This window comes from Mus musculus, chromosome 5 (genome assembly GCF_000001635.26).
Source record: "Mus musculus strain C57BL/6J chromosome 5, GRCm38.p6 C57BL/6J".
Taxonomy (NCBI): domain Eukaryota; kingdom Metazoa; phylum Chordata; class Mammalia; order Rodentia; family Muridae; genus Mus; species Mus musculus.
This window is the reverse complement of record NC_000071.6, coordinates 144,892,326-144,909,576: the sequence shown is the minus strand read 5'-3', so window position 1 is coordinate 144,909,576 and position 17,251 is coordinate 144,892,326. Positions and strand designations below refer to the sequence as shown.

The following is a 17,251-nucleotide window of genomic DNA, read 5'->3' as shown; positions in this document are numbered from 1 at the left end:
AGGACAAATCCTTGGGAATCATGAGCACGGTCCTACATGTGATATTTGAATTACTGACACTGGAGAGAAGAGATAAACAATTATATGGAGACAGCATTCAATAGCTAGCTGATGGTGAATACTTCTGGGTTACAGTACTTTCACTGATAAAATGCAAGTCTTCCAAGGCAAGGAAATCTGTTTTTACCTACAAATGTTCTGTTTTTGTTGACCACGGTTGAGAAACACCTTGTTGAAACTCAGTGGGAGAGAGAGACAGGACCTGGGATAGTGTTTTAGTTATTTTTTTATTGCTATGACAAAATACCATGTCAAGGCAACTTATAAAAAGAAAGTGTTTAATTTAGGGCTCATGGTTTCAGGGTGTTGGAGTCCATCCTGGTGGGAATGTGGTAGCAGGGAGGCGTATCTGGTCCACTATAGTTCCACAAACATGTAGTGGGAGGGACAGAGGGAGAGGGAGCAGGGGAGAGAGAGAGAGAGAGAGAGAGAGAGAGAGAGAGAGAGAGAGAGAGAGAGAGCGCTAACTGGAAACCCCAGCACTTACCCAGTGGCACACCTCCTAATCACTCCCAAACAGTCCAACCAAAACCAACTGTAGAGCAAGCATTGAAATCTGTGAGCCTATGGGGGCCATTCACATATTCTCATTCAAACCACCACGGACGGCAGTTGTTCTGTTGAGACAGGCTCTAAGTGAGACTGATTTCTTATCTTCCAAAGCTATGGGTACAGCAAGTGATATTTGGGAAGAAATGAAAGAGAAACAGGAGCCCTGCAAATTGTGTCCTGTGAGGGCAACTTCTTTTCCCAGAAAGGAGCTATTCTGTTTCAGGGGGGCTGATCCAGGGGATTAAAAAGCAACATTTAGGGGTTGGTGCATAGCTCAGCATAGTGGGCCTTCCTAGGATCCCTAGGGAAAGGCTAGGGCATGGCTCAACTGTAGAGCCCTTGCCTAGAATCTTATAGTAGGGGCCTGGGGTCTTGGCTCAGTGGTAGAGCCCCTCCCTAGAATCCTCCAGTGGTAGAGCACTTGCCTAGAATCCCCCAATGAGGGGCTGAGGGCGTGGCTCAGAGGTAGAAGGCTTGTCTGCCATGCACAAGGCCTTGCAAAAAGTAAAATTTAGAAACCACATAGCTCAATTATGAGTTTCTTAGAATTCAGCATTCTAACAAATAAATCCCTAGAGAACACCCTTGAAGGTGTAAAAACGGCTCTTGAGACGTTCTTAAAAGTTCCATAGACCTGGGATTTTACTGCATCCTTTTGGCTGTGTACTGTGTCTCCTCTCGTTGTGGTTTGAAACTGTAGAACATTCTTCTTGTCTACTGGCAAACTTGTCACTAACGGTACCTTAAGGAATGGCGGCTTCCTGTGAAACATGCACTTTGTTGGATGGCAGGATGCAGGGCCACTGTCCTGGGACCCAGGTGCACCTCTGTGGAGGCTCTCGAAGATCTCGCCCTCATTCATTCAGCCAACCATGCAACGGTTGGATTCTTCTCAACATTTATTGATCACTGGTTTACGCTAGGCCCTGTGCTGTGCTCAAAACACAGTCTCTGCCCTCTCTCGAGTCTGTTCAGTGGCTAGGTAGGCAGTTTCAGGGAGCTGTACTAGGTTAGTGCCTGGGCCAGGGTTGAGCAGCTGTCCCTAAAGTCCCCATGTGTAGCAAGTATTCCTCTGGGCAATGGGGACAGAGCAGTGAAGAAGGAAGTCCCAGCTTGCTTGCTTTCCAGTGCAGGTGGATGTCTAGCTAGTTACTGGCAGCAGGTTTCAGCCTCTGAGGAGAACAGCGGTACCTGGTGGTGAAGTGGAGTGGTTACATTTCTGGGTCCTGTGAAATTGGCTTTGTGGTACGCAGCCACTGAGTCAGACTGTTTAATCCATGAAGTTAGAAGAGGTACCCTGCTCAGGGCTTGTGTTGCCACATCCTCTAAGAGTGAGTAGAAGTACTTTATAGAACAACAACAACAACAAAAACTTGAGGTACATTTGTGTGTGTTGTCAGAGAACAACTTCTGAAAGTTAGTCATCTTCCATCGTAGGTGCCTAGGGTTTGATTCCGGTTGTCAGGCTGGCTGACAGGTGTCGTTAACTAGCTGAGCCATCTCCTAAGCCCAAAAGGGGCATAGTGATTAAGTGATGTAGGTGTTGTGTCACAGGTGGCAGCAGTGGGTGGGGCTCAGGGACAGGCAAGGGCAGACACCCGGGCGATTCCGATACAGCGGCCTCTCCTCACCTTGCAGGTCTGGGGCATGAAGTGCACTTGGCACCCCATACTCCCATGGCGTGGTTGACAGGTGTTTCTGTCCCTTTGCAACCTGACACAGCCGTTACTGGCTGGCTAGAGTGGTCTAGCCATTTCCCAGCTAGACCATTCTAAGGATGGAAGCCTCCAAATTCAGAGAAACCCACCTCACTGGGGTGGGAATGTTCAAGCAATGTGGTTCTTTTTTTTTCTTCCTTTTAGAGGCAAGATGTCAGATCAGGGAGGCCTATGACTCTTGATCCTCCTGCCTCCACACCATGCCTGTGCCATCATGCCTCTTCAATCATGTGCTTCTCAAAATGTGATTAGGAGAGAGTAGGTGACTGGCGACCAGGTCAGTCAAGACAGGTATGTCAATGTGAACATTCACACAGCTGGTGTGTGAAGTTAACGCTCTTAGAGTTTTGTTGTCTCATTTAATTAAAGAACGTTTTAGGATGGAAAAATGACAAAGGCGTAAGGTTAGAACGTGGCAAAGCCATTTAAGAGACTAGTTGGGTTTTGTCTAAATGGTACCATCAGGGCTGGCAAAAGTGCTACTGAGGGTGCTGTGGGAGACCTGTCCTCAGGAGGCTTCGAGGAGGAAGTGCCTGGCAGCTGGCTGACGGGATGTCCAGGAGTAGAGAATAAGGACTAGTGGGGAGACATGGGACATGGGGGTGGAGCACCTCAGAACACAGGGAGAGGTCTGGTGTACAGTGTGAAATAAATGGATTGCTGAAACATGAAAGTAATGTTTCAGAAGGTGGGCCTGTGGCCAGGCCTGACGGCACATGCCTGTAACCCTAGCCCCTAGGGATGAGGCCGGAGGATGGCAAGCTCATGGTGAGACTGGGCTACATGGTGACGTGCGTGAAAAGCTTGGTGCCATGGCACACACATGTAATCCCAGGCTGGGGACATGGCAACATGTCGGCAGATCTTTGGGCTGCTGCTGCTTGGTCTAGCCAAAGTATTGAGCTGTGGATTCAATGAGAAACCCTGTCAAAACCCAGCCAAACAGCAACAGCAAAGCCAGGCAGATGGTTCGTGCCTTGCAAGTCCAGATGACGTGTGCTTGATCCCCAGGTCTCCTGGAAGGGTGGAGGGAGAGCTAACTTCACACACTTGCTGTGGTTTATGCACCCATGTGTAAGCACGCATAATACATATACACACTGATTAATAAATGCTTAAAAATTAATAAGGGATTGAAGAAAACACCGACACCAGTCTCTGACCTCTGCATGTGTCTTGCACATGTGTGTACCCACAGACCTGTGCATACACATACATACATATATACATAGACACACACAGTACATACAAACATGGACACGGAGCAAAGACAAAGGAGACACAGAAAAGAAAGATGTTCCATGAACTAACTCAGATATTTAAGAGGAGGAAAGAGGAGTGAAAGGAGTGCAATAGACAGACAAACACCAGAGTGGCTGTAATTCCTGTGCTTGGGAGGCTGAGGCAGGAGGATTGCTGTCTTGAGTTTGAGGCCAGTATGAGCTATGTAATGAGACTCGATCCCCCAAACAAAGCAAAATTTAAAATTACAGCAGCGGTTCTTAGCAACACATAATTGGAAACCAGCAAAACACCAACACGGTCTGAGCCTTTCTCAGGCCGGAATAAAGCTCTCACCTTGTGCTGTTGGTGTCTTAAGGTGTTTATCAACATGCTTATCGGATGCTCTCCTGATTTTAGGGCTTAGGGAACGGGGTGTGATTACTCTTCCCATGGCCACTGCTTGGGAGAGCAGGGAATGTCTTAGGAAACCATGGGATGCAGGAGGGGAACTTGGTCAAGGTCGGGGGCCACTTCCCAGTTGGTGGGAAGCCTCGCCTGGGTGCACGCCTGTCCGGAGGAGAGACTAGCAACAGTGGGAACTGAGCTTAGGAATGCCAGTACTGGGGAGGTGAGTGTAGAGGCTCAGAGTAGGAGGCTCTGGACTCCAGAGTCAGCCCCAGCTGTATATGGGTCCAAGGCTAGCTTGGGCCACCCGAGACTCAGTCTCCATGAAAGCCAAAGCAACTGCCAAAGCGGTGCTGCCCTGTGCTGCCCTGTGCTGCCCTGGAAAGGAAGCTGAGTTGTCTGTTTCCTAGCTTTTCTTTGTCTTTGCTTTATTACTTAAAAAAAAAAAAAAAAAATACCAGTTCTCCTGTAGCTCAGCCTGGCCTCTATGTCATTACCTGACTCAGGGTGACTTTGAACCCCTGATCCCTCTGCTTCTACTTCCTGTGCTGCCTTTGTAGACCTGGACTACCACACAGGGCTTACGGAGTGCCAGGATCAAGCCCAGGCCTTCGCACATGCTAGGCAAGCGCTCTACCAACCCCCGTCTGAGGAGATGCCCTTTACTCATTGCTGTGTCCCAAGAGCCCCACGTGTAATTAGGGCATAAGTGGGTTTGTTTAAAAACAAGGGGCAGAGCCAGGCATAGTGGTGAAACCATTTAATCCCAACCCCAGGGTCAAGGATGGGGCAGGAGGATCTCTCTGAGTTGGAGGCCAGTCTGGTCTCCATAGCCAGTTCCAGGCAGGCTGGAGTAACATAGCTGCCCTGTGGTAAAGGTGGCCGTTTTGCATTGTAGGAAGAGTGAACTTCCCGTTATCCTGTATCCCTCCTGTAGAGGCAGGAGGATCAAGAGAGTTTGGAGACTGCAAATTGGCAAACATTATTTTAGCAGAAGAAATTCCGTCTCTTTAAAGTAGACTTCAGTGACCCCCAGTGACCTGTACACAAACCGAGGAAGGTTTTCTTCACACTAACATTACTAAGACCGTTTTATGATGTCACCAAATTCCTCTGGAATGAGCTCTAAATGAAAACATCAGTAGCTTTGTGAATATGAATGATGATTCTTATTTTTAAAAAATGAGATCAGAATTACTCCATTAAGAAGTCTCTGGATTCCAGTGGCCGAAAACTGGGGCCCTGCGTGGCAAGTGATATGGGGATAGAGGTCAAGGTGTGCTCTGCTCGGTTTGAAAGGGGAAGCCACTGGAGCAGATTGATTTATTGACAAAATCTTAGGTAGCCCAGGCTGGCCTTGAATTTACTGTGTAGCTGAGGATGGCCTTCAACTCCTGATCCCCCTGACTCCACCTCCCAGGTGCTAGATTACGGGTGAGTGCATCTGCACCTGGGTTATGTAGTGCTGGGGTCAAACCCAGGGCTTTCCCTGTGGGAGGTGCATTCACACAGCCAACACAGTGTTAGCCTTCACCCAGCACACAGCCTGTGGTTCCAGTCATCAGAAATGCTGGGAATCGGGCACGGAGCAGAGCCACGGAACAACGGGTTGTTGCCTCGGGGTGGGGAGTTTGAGGTAACAGAGAGGACTAATGGGAACACCATTCTTTGGAGGCCTTAAAAATATGTGAAAATTGATTGTGATCTGGTAGCCCCCTAACGCACAAGAAACCCTCAGTCATGCGCTGTTTGAGTAGGGGAATTGTGTCGTGTGTGGATGACGTTCCTACGGATGTTTCTTAAGAGAGAAGTGTGCAGTGCCGCATGAGCCTAGACCACCACATCCTTCAGAGCCAGCACTGCGGGCCACACAGTCCCAACAGGACAGTGAGCTGTGTCTCTCCTCGGTGCTCTTTCCCGCCATGTGGCAGATGTGCGACAAGATATGTCATCTATTCACCTAGCATCTAGCTGTCCGTCTGTCTGTCTGTCTGTCTGTCTGAGGGCCTGGCCATGGAGCTCAGGCTGGTATGAAACTCATTAACTAGTCCAGGCTGTCCTTGAACTCGTGGCCTTCCTGCCTCACTTCATGATGGCTGTGAGTGCCAGTGTGAGCCCTTCGCTCATCAGATGATGATGGTGGTACTGATACTATATGCTACATTCTTGCTGTCTGCCTTCTTTGAAGTTACATCATTTATTTGTTAATGTGGGGATGGTGCATGGGAGCTCATACAATTCGAAGGAGTCTGTTCTCTCTATCTGTGGGCCCTGGGGATTGAACTCAGGTCCTCAGGCTTGGTGGGAAGCCCCTTTACCTGCTGAGCCTTCTTGCCAGCCCTTTACAGCCACCTCCTCCCTTCCTTGTCCCTTTTGTTGTTGTTTTTGTTTTTCTAGACAGGGTTTCTCTGTGTAGCCCTGGCTGTCCTGGAACTCACTCTAAACCAGGCTAGCCTTGAACTCACAGAGATCCACCTACCTCTGCCTTCAGAGTGCTGGGAATAAAGATGTGTGCCATCATTGCCCAGCTCTGGTACAACCTCCAAAGATTCAGCCTGTTAACTTTTTCCCCACAACACTCTGCTAAAAGCTCTGCTTTTTCTACGGTTTTCCCTGTTTTCCAGTTTCCAGTACCAAAGTTTATACTTGCAAAACTGACCCCCTACACACACATAGTGTTATTTATCAGAATACCCAGAGTGCATAGCTCCCGTTGTTGTTAGCAGCTCTGTAAAGGTAAATGCACCTGCTTTTTAAAAATTGGTGTTTATGTAGCTTTAAAACACACAGGAATTCCATCTCTGTGTTTGTGCAGTTAATGTTTTAGGCTTAAATGATAGTGTTTACATTTGTTGATTCTCCAGTTTGAGGAAAGATACTTTTTTAGATAGTTGCTAGGGATGCTTGTCTAAAGTGAGACAGTTTGAGAGATGACTGACATATTAACTTCTGTGATTTTTTTCCCCCTCCTGTTACAAACACTAAGTGTGCGGGACGTTTGCTGTATCAATGTTAACTCCAGTGTCTGCTTGTTTTCAGTATTGTGTGCCAAGAACCTTGCAAAGAAAGACTTCTTCAGTAAGTACACCCAGCTTCATTTGTATATAGAGTTTATGTACTTCTGAAAATTATTGTGTGTGTTTCCCGTAGCATGCGTGTGGAGGTCAGAGGACAGCTTGCAGGAAGTTCTCCCCTTACACCATATTGCTACAGAGATTGAATTTAGATCTTGTTGGCCTCTGACATTTAATTAAAAAACAAAACAAAACAAAACAAAACAATGGGTGTTGTCTAAGAGTATAGGAGGCCAGAGCTTGAGCAGCGTCTCCCAGCTGCCCCCAGCATAGGTCTCCTCCCCCATTGCAGCCATGCCCACGTCCCCTGCATCCGATCTGGTAGCTTGTAGGACCCTGCTCTCTCCTCAAATACACCAAGACATTTACGATGTAAGTGGCTTGGCTAAAATTGCCAATCCAGTTTTACAAAATACATTCCATTTGAAAACCTCTGCAAGGGAGGAACTATAAAATGCTGAGGGCTGTACTCCTGAGCGCACCTCGCCCCTGTGCAGTCAGCCCTGAAAACTCCCTCGTTCCCATCCCAGGGGGCTTGCTGCCTGAGTGGCGTCATCTACAGTTTCAGGAAGAAGAGACTTAGGCTCAAAGACTCAGTAGCCAGGAAACTCCAAAGTGGTGGCTTGCAGCCCAGCCTCTCTCCAAAGCCTCCGGCCTTGTTGCTTGTCTGGCATCAAACCTGTCGCATCCACTTGTGACTCGGGGACAGGCGCCGTGATGCCACAGCTAACACAGGCAAAAGATCAGTAACATTTCTGGGGATTGTGACTATTGAAAAATTTACTTGATAGATCATGTTTCTGCATCCAGTCAGTCCCTTTAGTAATGATCAGAGTTGGGCTGGCTCAACAGACAAATCGCTCGGTGTCTGTGTCCAGTGTTTGTCATGGCTGCCCGTCTAGCCCCAGGAAATCTGACACTTGTAAGCCTTTGCAGTACCCACACTCATGTGCATACATGTGCATACACAGACACACACATGTAAACAGAAGCAAGCTTTGAAATGTAAGCTCAGCAGAGATGGATGTTTGGATCTAAGACTGTTTCCATGCGTTTCTGCTCATCCAAGTGTGAAGGTGCAGCACGAGGCTCAGACCTCTCTTTGCTAATGAAGATAACATTCAAAGAGAGGCAGTGAGGCGGGGCATGTGCAAGCCTGATCCCAAGGGGCAATCTGCCACTCTCTTCTGTAGGATGCCGCTGTGCCACCAGGTAGACTCTCACCACATCTGCCTATGTCTGCTCTCTCTCTCCCCAGGACTCCCCGACCCCTTTGCCAAGATTGTTGTGGACGGCTCTGGGCAGTGCCACTCAACCGACACTGTGAAAAACACCCTGGACCCAAAGTGGAACCAGCACTATGACCTGTGAGTCACTCCTCCCTGGGAGGCTCTGGGGCTGCGGAAAAGTGGCTGTCAGGCTTGGAGGAGACACTTAGAGGGGAAAAAAGATGGCTGACTTTACTGATAACCAAAGACTTGACAAAGCGAACATGGCCTGTTACTGACTTCCCAGTCAACATCCCCTGATGTCTTGGCATTTGTTCTCATGGGTTTTCATGATTTGGCCCTTACCACAGTGACACTGTGATCTTGGACATGTCAATCCCCTTGTCATGCTAGCAGAAAACCAACCAACCAAAAGGAGCCGTGACCCCTGCCTTAGTATGCTCCTATGCTTACAACCAAAAAACAACCCAGCATACAGTTTTGTATGTTCATTCCAAATTTAGGGCCATGTTTTTATGTGGACGCATGTCCATGCACAATGATTATTAACATGAACTGCAGAGCGTGTGCAGGTGTGATGGGCTTTTTAATAATACATGTGTTTGTTATTTTCCTCACATGGCTTGGACTGTGGTTGCCATCTGTCCTGACAGTTCTCTGTGGACACACCCTAGGATCAAGTGGGGTTATTATCTTGGTCCATGTGCCTTTGTGCATTTTGGACAGACAGTAAAATTGTAAGCGGCCCCAGTGTTCTCTGTTAAGCCTGGGTCACTGCTTTCCAGAATGGGATGCATAATCAACCTTTTTACAAGATCTTATCACATGCTGGGCCTAGTGGTATAGGGGCCTGTAGTGCTGGCACTTCCAGAAGCTGAGACAGGAGCATCGCAAGTCAGGGGCCTGCCTAGTTTACAGAGCCAGTCAACCTGGCTCTTATGTGGGGAGATGTAAACAGAGACAGACTGAGGTAATTTCTCCATCATGGTCCACTCTGTGACTTGATGAACACACTGGACTTCCTTACAGGAGGGTGGGGTGAGGGCTGACTTAGAGGAGCTACCGAAGTTCTGAAAACCCACTCCAGCACCAGCGGTGCTGGGCCTTGCAGGCAGCTGAGCAGCTTGGGGAGTCTTCTTTCCTCAGCAGTCCCTGCTAACTCTGGGAGGGCTGGGAGGAAGGGACCTTGTAAATCTGCTAAGTTTCAGGACTTCCTGAGACTTTGTGAGTTGCTTACTTCCTGTGTTTTAATGAGATTCCTTTAGAATTTCCTGAGTCTCAATAAGTCCTTCTGGTGTAGAATATTTTAATTCCAAGGAAATTGCTTCACAGCACCAGTCTGGGGAGCTTAAACTCCATCTCAGAATAAAAAAAGGTTTTTTTCTTTTGTTTGTTTCCTTTTAAGGGTGGTGGGATAGGATTGGGCATGTGGCATTAGGTGTAGAACACCTGCCTATTGTTCTTCACTTTAGGTAGAACTCTTGCCAGTGAGGGACCAAGGGTGTGGTTCAGTGGTAGAGGGCTTGCTTTGGCCCCTGTGAAATCCCTGGTTCGGATCTCTAGTACAGTAAATAAATGAACAAAGGGAAAAACAAATTTAAAAATGCTTATTACACCATGGTTGCCTGCACTCACTGCTTGTGTAGCTGGTGGGAGTCCTTTTCCTGTGCCTGATGAGGGATGGTGGCTCTGCCCTCACTGCCAGGGTCCCGAGGCAGCCAGATGCATGTGGGTGAGGGCCCGATGGACTCGTGTGCTGAACGAGTTTGTGTGCTGAACGAGTTTGTGTGCTGAACGAGTTTGTGTGCTCTCACAGGTATGTTGGGAAAACGGACTCGATAACCATCAGTGTGTGGAACCACAAGAAGATCCACAAGAAGCAGGGGGCTGGCTTCCTGGGCTGTGTGCGGCTGCTCTCCAATGCCATCAGCAGATTGAAAGACACTGGCTGTAAGAACCAGACGCTCTTCTGCCTCTCAGTGCACCCTCGGAAAGCTTAGGCGGCCCTGTGTCTTACTTTTATTTGAATGCCGAATGCAGAATTCCTGCCTTCCTCCCTAGTTAACGTTCTTTGGGTTAAGTTTTGAATTGTTTGTTTGCAGACCAGCGTTTGGATCTATGCAAACTAAATCCCTCAGATACTGATGCAGTTCGTGGCCAAATAGTGGGTAAGAATTTTCTCATCTGCATAAAGGGACTTGGATGGAACCCTCCGTCCTGCTCCCAGTGCTGACGGGGGACAGGCTTCCAGGGCAGACCACAGTGGGCCATCTCTCCAGTACTAAACCTTTCTTGTGTGGTTTCCTTTCTTTTCTCTGGTTCCCATCATCCTGTCATTGAAACTTAGTTCCAGTGACTCCAGCCAGGATGGGAGGTTGTGGTTTATAAGTGTTGTGCTACTCAGCACAGGAACGGACAATCGACCCTTATCTTGTCAGGGGTGATAAGAGTTGAGACTACAGGGGCAGGAGCTGGAGTGTGGCTTTTCTGGGAAGCCCCATTCTGTTGCAAAAGCAAAGAAAGTGTGTGACAAGTTCTGTGTAATGTGACTCACAGTCAGAGGACTCCATTGTGTGGAGAGAAAGGTTAAAGCATGCTTGCTGCATTGCCTGCAGGCATTCCGATGGAGTGACCTCTCTGAGTCACTGTCTCCTTGCCCACCCTGTTGTTGGCAGTGTGTTAGGGGAAAGCACATGCTGGGTGTGTGTGCTGCATGGAGTCAGTGGAGCCGCAGCCCGGCTGAGTCACTCGGACTCCAGATGCCTCAGGTCCCAAGACAGTGAGTGCTGCATCCGCCCAGAAGCAACTTGAGGATCAAGTTCTCATGCATTGCATCCCACTTGGAATTTCTTCTTTCCTTTGTAGAGGGGTGTGTCGGGGCAGAAATCAAACAACTGAAAACCTAGGAGTAAAACATGTTGTTTGCACCAGTGAGACTAGAACATAAATGTTTTCTTAGATTGAAGGTTTGTACCTTCACTAAACATAAACCTAGTCTTCTTAAGATGGATAACTTAATGGAGTGAAATGTTGCATTCTCCAGTTTTATGGGGATGGGGCATGAGAAGCTCAGGGCCTTTTCTGCTTTCTGCTTTCAAGGACTGCTCAAATGGTTGTGTGGTATGTGCAGCTGTTGGCCTGAGGTGCTCCACACTGAAAACAGGGGGGGAGGTGTAAACTCGCTTCCTTTGTGTGATACTGACAGGGGTCTCGAGCAGCCCTGGGTGTTAATGCGGGCTTTTCTTTTGTGTTGTAGTCAGTTTACAGACCCGAGACAGAATAGGCGGTGGAGGGTCAGTGGTGGACTGCAGAGGGCTGCTGGAGAACGAAGGGTACGTATGCCTACCATGCTGCCCCCTGTGGTGCCAGCCATGTTCTCTTTCCCTGTAGGAAAGAAGTGTCAAACCATATACTGCTATGTGGGATAAAACTGCTCCAAGCTACCATACTAGTGTGTGAAGGAAGGTGTAATTAACCCAGGGATTATACCCCAGAGATTCGGGAACCAACACAGGGAAGTTCCTACCAATTAGAGTTTAGCTGGGCACAATGGCGTATGCCTGTCATGTCAGCACTAAGGAGACAGGCAGGAGGATCCTGAGTTCTGGGTCAGCCTAAGCTATAAAATACAAAGAAGCCCAAGAAACAGCGGGTGTTTGTGCAGATCGGCCTTGATGCCCTTGCCTAGGGGGCAGCAACCTTGACTCTCTAGACAGGCTCATTGGCTTGGGGCTCACCAGTTAGCCCAGGCAGGCCAACCAGGGCTACCTGGCTCCTTCTCCCCTGTGCTGATTATATGCACACACCACCACATGAGCTAGGCTTTGAGTCAAGTCCTCCTTGCTTGTGCGGGAAGCATTTTCCCAACTGAGCTGTCTCCCCAGGCCCTGGACTCTGTCTTAATCATGATTTATAAGACAATTAAGAGAAATTTGAACATTGACCGGTGTTTGATGATGGTGATGATTATTTTATTATTATTATTTTGGTTCAGCAACAATAATGGAGAAGTCATTGGCTTTAAAGAAACAACAAAGTGGCCCATGCTAAAATACATACGGGTAGGATAGTAAATGCAGGGATTGAACTGACACTAGCCCCTTGGTGGGGAGGAGTGGAGGGCAGCCTGGCGACACCCCTGTGACTGCTGCCGCTTTTGGGGAAAGGCCCATTGTTCTGGTCCTCCATGTCGTGCATGCATTGAAAAATTTCAATATGAAGTTTAAAAAGTATCTGACTGTAAAGGGAAGTGACTCATTGAGGCAATTTGGTTTTGAAACTGCTGTGAGAGGGAAGAGAATGTTTAAAAAGTACTTAAGAGTCAAGAATTTCATCCTCGAGTAAAATAACAAAGAAAATGGAGTGTCAGGAACACCTTCCCAGTCAGGTAGCGGCACCTCCGGTGGCCCTGCTAGATAGAGCTCTAAATCGTGATTGGCTCTTTCTCTCTTGGTGGACCCTCGGAATTCATGAAGCTTTGCATTGAGAACACAGTCACTCGTTAGAGGGATGGAGAGCATCGCGTGTTTGAGTCTTGTGACACTTCCATAATGTTTCCACGCCTGTTCTGCCCTCCCTTCCAGAACAGTGTATGAAGACTCAGGCCCTGGAAGGCCGCTCAGCTGCCTCATGGAGGAACCTGCCCCATATACAGATGGTACTGGTGCAGCAGCAGGAGGCGGGAACTGCAGGTTTGTGGAGTCTCCAAGCCAAGATCAGAGACTCCTGGTACAGCGACTCCGAAATCCTGAGGTTCGAGGGCCCTTACAGACACCCCAGAACCGACCACATGGCCACCAGTCGCCAGAGCTGCCTGAAGGCTATGGTGCGTGTAAAGTCTGCTTCCTGTGGCTATGGTAAACACCAGGACTAAAAGTAGTTTGTGGAGAATAGGGTTTATTAGGCTTGTAAGTTCTAGTGTGTCACTAAGGGGAGTCAGGGTAGGAGCTGGAGGCAGGGACTGAGGCAGGGGCCATGGAGGCGTGTGGCTCACTGCTTGTTCAGCCTGCTTGCGTTTTTTGGGACAGGTCTCAGTCTGAAGTCTTGACTGGTTGGAACTATCTCTGTAGAGCAGCCTGGCCTTGAACTCAGAGATCCATCTGCCCCTGTCTCCTGAGGGGTGGAACTAAGGACAGACATGTGCTACTGTGCCTGGTCTCACCCTGCTTCCTTATACCATCTGGGACCACCTGTCCAGTGGGCTGGGCCATCCCAAATTAATAACTAATCAATAAAGTATCTCACAGACTTGCCTACAGGCCAATCTGATGGAGGCATTTTCTCAGTTAAGACTTCTGTTTTCCCAAATAACTCTAGCTTCTATCAAGTGACAGAAAACCAGTTCGGACATCGAGGGATTTGCCCTGTGCCCCTATGTGCTGTGCACAGCTGCTAATGGCTTAGCTGTGCCTTCTATGACTGTGGCATTGGATGACCTGGGCCACATACAGATGGGAAAGTTGTAATGAACTCTGGGGCAGTGTGAGGGAAGCTTGGAGACTCGGGATAGTATGAGATGTGAGACTAGGAGGGGCATCACGGGGATGGAGTGCACAGAGCCATGTGGCTTCAGTGCTAAGAAGGACCAAGAAGGGATGTGGTCACATCAGCAGATCACCCAGATGCAGGCACTAGGAGACGATGGTCAAAGGTTGTCTCTGTGGCGGAGGAGGTGGAGCCATCTTCTCCAAGGCAGCCCAGGGAGGGAAAGCCTGGAAGAATTGGGTTCTCTCCAGACCTGTAGAGTTAAGGAAGCCAGCCACAGCCTTGTAATTCTTTCTTTCTGTGATCATAAAGAGTGATGAAAGAAGCAGGGACAGGGTGCACACCAGCAGTCACACCACTGCAGATGTCAGGCAGGGACAGGGTGCACACCAGCAGTCACACCACTGCAGATGTCAGGCAGGGACAGGGTGCACACTAGCGGTCACACCACTGCAGGTGTCAGACAGGGACAGGGTGCACACCAGCAGTCACACCACTGCAGATGTCAGGCAGGGACAGGGTGCACACCAGCAGTCACACCACTGCAGATGTCAGGCAGGGACAGGGTGCACACCAGCGGTCACACCACTGCAGATGTCAGACAGGGACAGGGTGCACACCAGCGGTCACACCACTGCAGATGTCAGACAGGGACAGGGTGCACACCAGCGGCCACACCACTGCAGATGTCAGACAGGGACAGGGTGCACACCAGCGGCCACACCAGTGCAGATGTCAGGCAGGGACAGGGTGCACACCAGCGGTCACACCACTGCAGATGTCAGGCAGGGACAGGGTGCACACCAGCGGTCACACCACTGCAGGTGTCAGACAGGGACAGGGTGCACACCAGCAGTCACACCACTGCAGGTGTCAGACAGGGACAGGGTGCACACCAGCAGTCACACCACTGCAGATGTCAGGCAGGGACAGGGTGCACACCAGCAGTCACACCACTGCAGATGTCAGGCAGGGACAGGGTGCACACCAGCAGTCACACCACTGCAGATGTCAGGCAGGGACAGGGTGCACACCAGCAGTCACACCACTGCAGATGTCAGGCAGGGTGCACACCAGCAGTCACACCACTGCAGATGCTGAGGCAGGAGAATCATGAGTTCAAGGCCAATTTGGGGTGCATAACAAGACCTGTGTCAAAACACCAACATAAGTAAACAAGTAAGCAAACTAAGATAAAAGCTTAGGAGTCTGAAGTAGGATTAGAGTGGAAACTAAACATACTTGCTCACAGCCCCTTTCTCCCTCCCACAGAGCAAAGGACAACAGTGCAGGGACAAGTTTACTTTTTGCACACGCAGACTGGAGTCAGTACATGGCATGACCCCAGGATCCCCAGGTAGGTCTCACCAGCCTAGAAAGCCAGCCCCTCCCATGGAAGCTAACAGTACCCTCCCTGTGAGGGGAGATGAGATGGAGGCTGGGACTTGCTGGGCAGGGGCGTGCATGCGTGCGTGCATGCATGTGTGTATGTGTGTGTGATTGTGTGTTGGGAGGGGACTGGAAACATGGTGGGCTGTTGAAATTGGCCATCTACTGTGATCTCTCTGGACTTTTTGTAAATGCATAGAAGTTTCCGTGATAAAAGTTAAACAGGAAAGATAAAGACTCTGTTACCCTTTCTCTCTTCTGCTTTACTGCCCCTCTTGCCTCAGTCCCTTGGGGACCATTCCGGGGGGAGATGAAGCTTTTCTATACGAATTCCTTCTACAAGGCCATACATCCGAGCCCAGGTCAGAGAGACCCCCGCCCCACCCTGTGCCAGAGTTAAGTTTCTTTCTTCCTTCCTCTGCTGTTTTTCTTTTCTTACAGTAGCATCACTACCTAAGAGACTCCGGTAGTGCTCCATTCTCTTTTATTCATCATTGCCCCCTCCCACCTACCCCCAAGCAGCTTCCTGTCTTTGGTGTTGAATTTACAGTTCAGGGTCTGTCATTTGCGTGGGAATATTACCTGCAAATGAACAAGTTGCCTTTTGGTATGCATTATAGAAATGGCAGGTGTCTATGTTAATCTCTAAAGCATCTTGAGCAGGCATGCTGGTCCCTGCCAACAGGATCACAGTTATCAAGGGGCCAGAGTGAGAACACTTGCTGCTGAACATGGGGTGCCTGTGGCCCTCATGGCACAGTGTGCTCTGTCCCCCACAGTCTGGAAAGTGTGGGCCTTAGGAACTTCTCAGTAGAGGAATCTTTGCTTGTTTGATTTGTGACTCCCAAGAGCTTGCTGATGGAAGTCAGGTGCTTCCCCCTAGCTGTCCCTCTGTTGGGTAAGGAAGGGGTTCCTGGGGTAGCCCCCTTCCTTATGGTAGGCATAGACTCTCAAGAGGTGTTCTTTTTACCTGCTGTGTGTGGCTGCCATTTGTAAGCCAGAGGCTTGGACCTATCAGAGTCAGCAGGAGTTGCAGCGTGAGGGGACATGGGCACCTTGCTAGGAAATCCCTGTGGCTGCCGCCAATCCTTGGTTCTCAGTAGGATAAAGCTCTCTGTACGTTCGTTTTGCTAGAGACCTTAACAGTGTGAACTGCGATGAACTTGGGCCACTGCCTCCAGGCTGGGAAGTCCGAAGCACAGTGTCGGGAAGAATCTATTTTGTAGATCACAATAATAGGACAACCCAGTTTACAGATCCACGGCTTCACCACATCATGAAGTAAGACATTAAATCCTTGCTGGCCTCTTTATAATTGGATGCTTCCTTACACCAGTATTGGTGCGCACACGTGTGCATGTGTGTGTGTGTGTGTATGTGTGTATGTGGGGGTGGTGCAAGCGCTCGAAGTGGATGTGTGCAGAGGCCATACGTCAGTGTGAGTCCTTCCTCCATCCCTCTACTCTAAGTTTTGAGCAGCATGGCCTGGACCTCACTTGACTTCTCTGCCTGGCTAGCAAGTCCCGGGGTCTGCCTGGCTCTGGCCCCAGCACTGGGGTTTTTATTAGGTGCTGGGATCTGAGTGTGGGTGGGTCCTCATGCTCACTTGCACAGCAAGCACTTGACCCCCTGAGCCCTGCCTCAGCCCCCCACTAGTCATTTTCTTATGTACCTACTATTGTGTTTGCTCAATAGTGGGCAGAAGCAAATAAGGTCGATATTTGTTGGACAGTGGTTTGAACCCAGAGATTAGCCTGACCATTACTAAGGCTACACATTGTTGGCGCCCTTTTCCTTCAAGCAGCCTAAGTGAAGGGCTCTGAGATGATAGCAGGAAGAGGTTCTCCAGCAAAACCTGCACAGCACATTCTGTAAGGGTTGCCTGCCGCTGCTGCTGCATGGTGGTTTTCTTCTGTGCCAGGCATTTCTGCCTTGGAAGTGATGGGTGTGATCTTTATGCCACCCATAGTCAGTAGCACACAGACAGCCTCACATATAGCTCTGTGCAGCTTGCATAAGTGGCAAGACTTGAAAAAAGCAAATGCCATATTGTCCCTGGTAGCCTACGTTCTGTTACTGGTCTTCATTCTTAGTGACCGGGGCTTGGAATCTTGAT

The 17,251-nt window shown here is 49.3% G+C and overlaps 1 protein-coding gene and 1 non-coding gene across 7 annotated transcripts in view; both read left to right on the top strand.

Moving 5' to 3' along the window:
* Smurf1 (SMAD specific E3 ubiquitin protein ligase 1) overlaps nucleotides 1-17,251 on the top strand; it is an 89,405-nt gene that overhangs the window by 56,323 nt on the left and 15,831 nt on the right. For 2 of the 6 annotated variants that reach the window (XM_011241016.2, XM_006504884.2), the window contains exons 2-10: nucleotides 6,999-7,037; nucleotides 8,292-8,400; nucleotides 10,079-10,212; nucleotides 10,365-10,430; nucleotides 11,519-11,594; nucleotides 12,846-13,087; nucleotides 15,019-15,103; nucleotides 15,420-15,497; nucleotides 16,270-16,416. In XM_011241016.2, coding sequence (XP_011239318.1) covers nucleotides 6,999-7,037; nucleotides 8,292-8,400; nucleotides 10,079-10,212; nucleotides 10,365-10,430; nucleotides 11,519-11,594; nucleotides 12,846-13,087; nucleotides 15,019-15,103; nucleotides 15,420-15,497; nucleotides 16,270-16,416 — 976 coding nt within the window. Of the gene's footprint in view, nucleotides 1-2,554; nucleotides 2,622-6,998; nucleotides 7,038-8,291; nucleotides 8,401-10,078; nucleotides 10,213-10,364; nucleotides 10,431-11,518; nucleotides 11,595-12,845; nucleotides 13,088-15,018; nucleotides 15,104-15,419; nucleotides 15,498-16,269; nucleotides 16,417-17,251 lie in introns of those variants that run through there. The other 4 variants (NM_029438.3, NM_001038627.1, XM_006504888.4 and 1 more) reach the window with 3 other exon arrangements.
* Nucleotides 12,761-12,845, top strand: Mir7039 (microRNA 7039). The gene has a single exon (NR_106006.1). It is a non-coding gene; the product is annotated as a microRNA 7039 (primary transcript).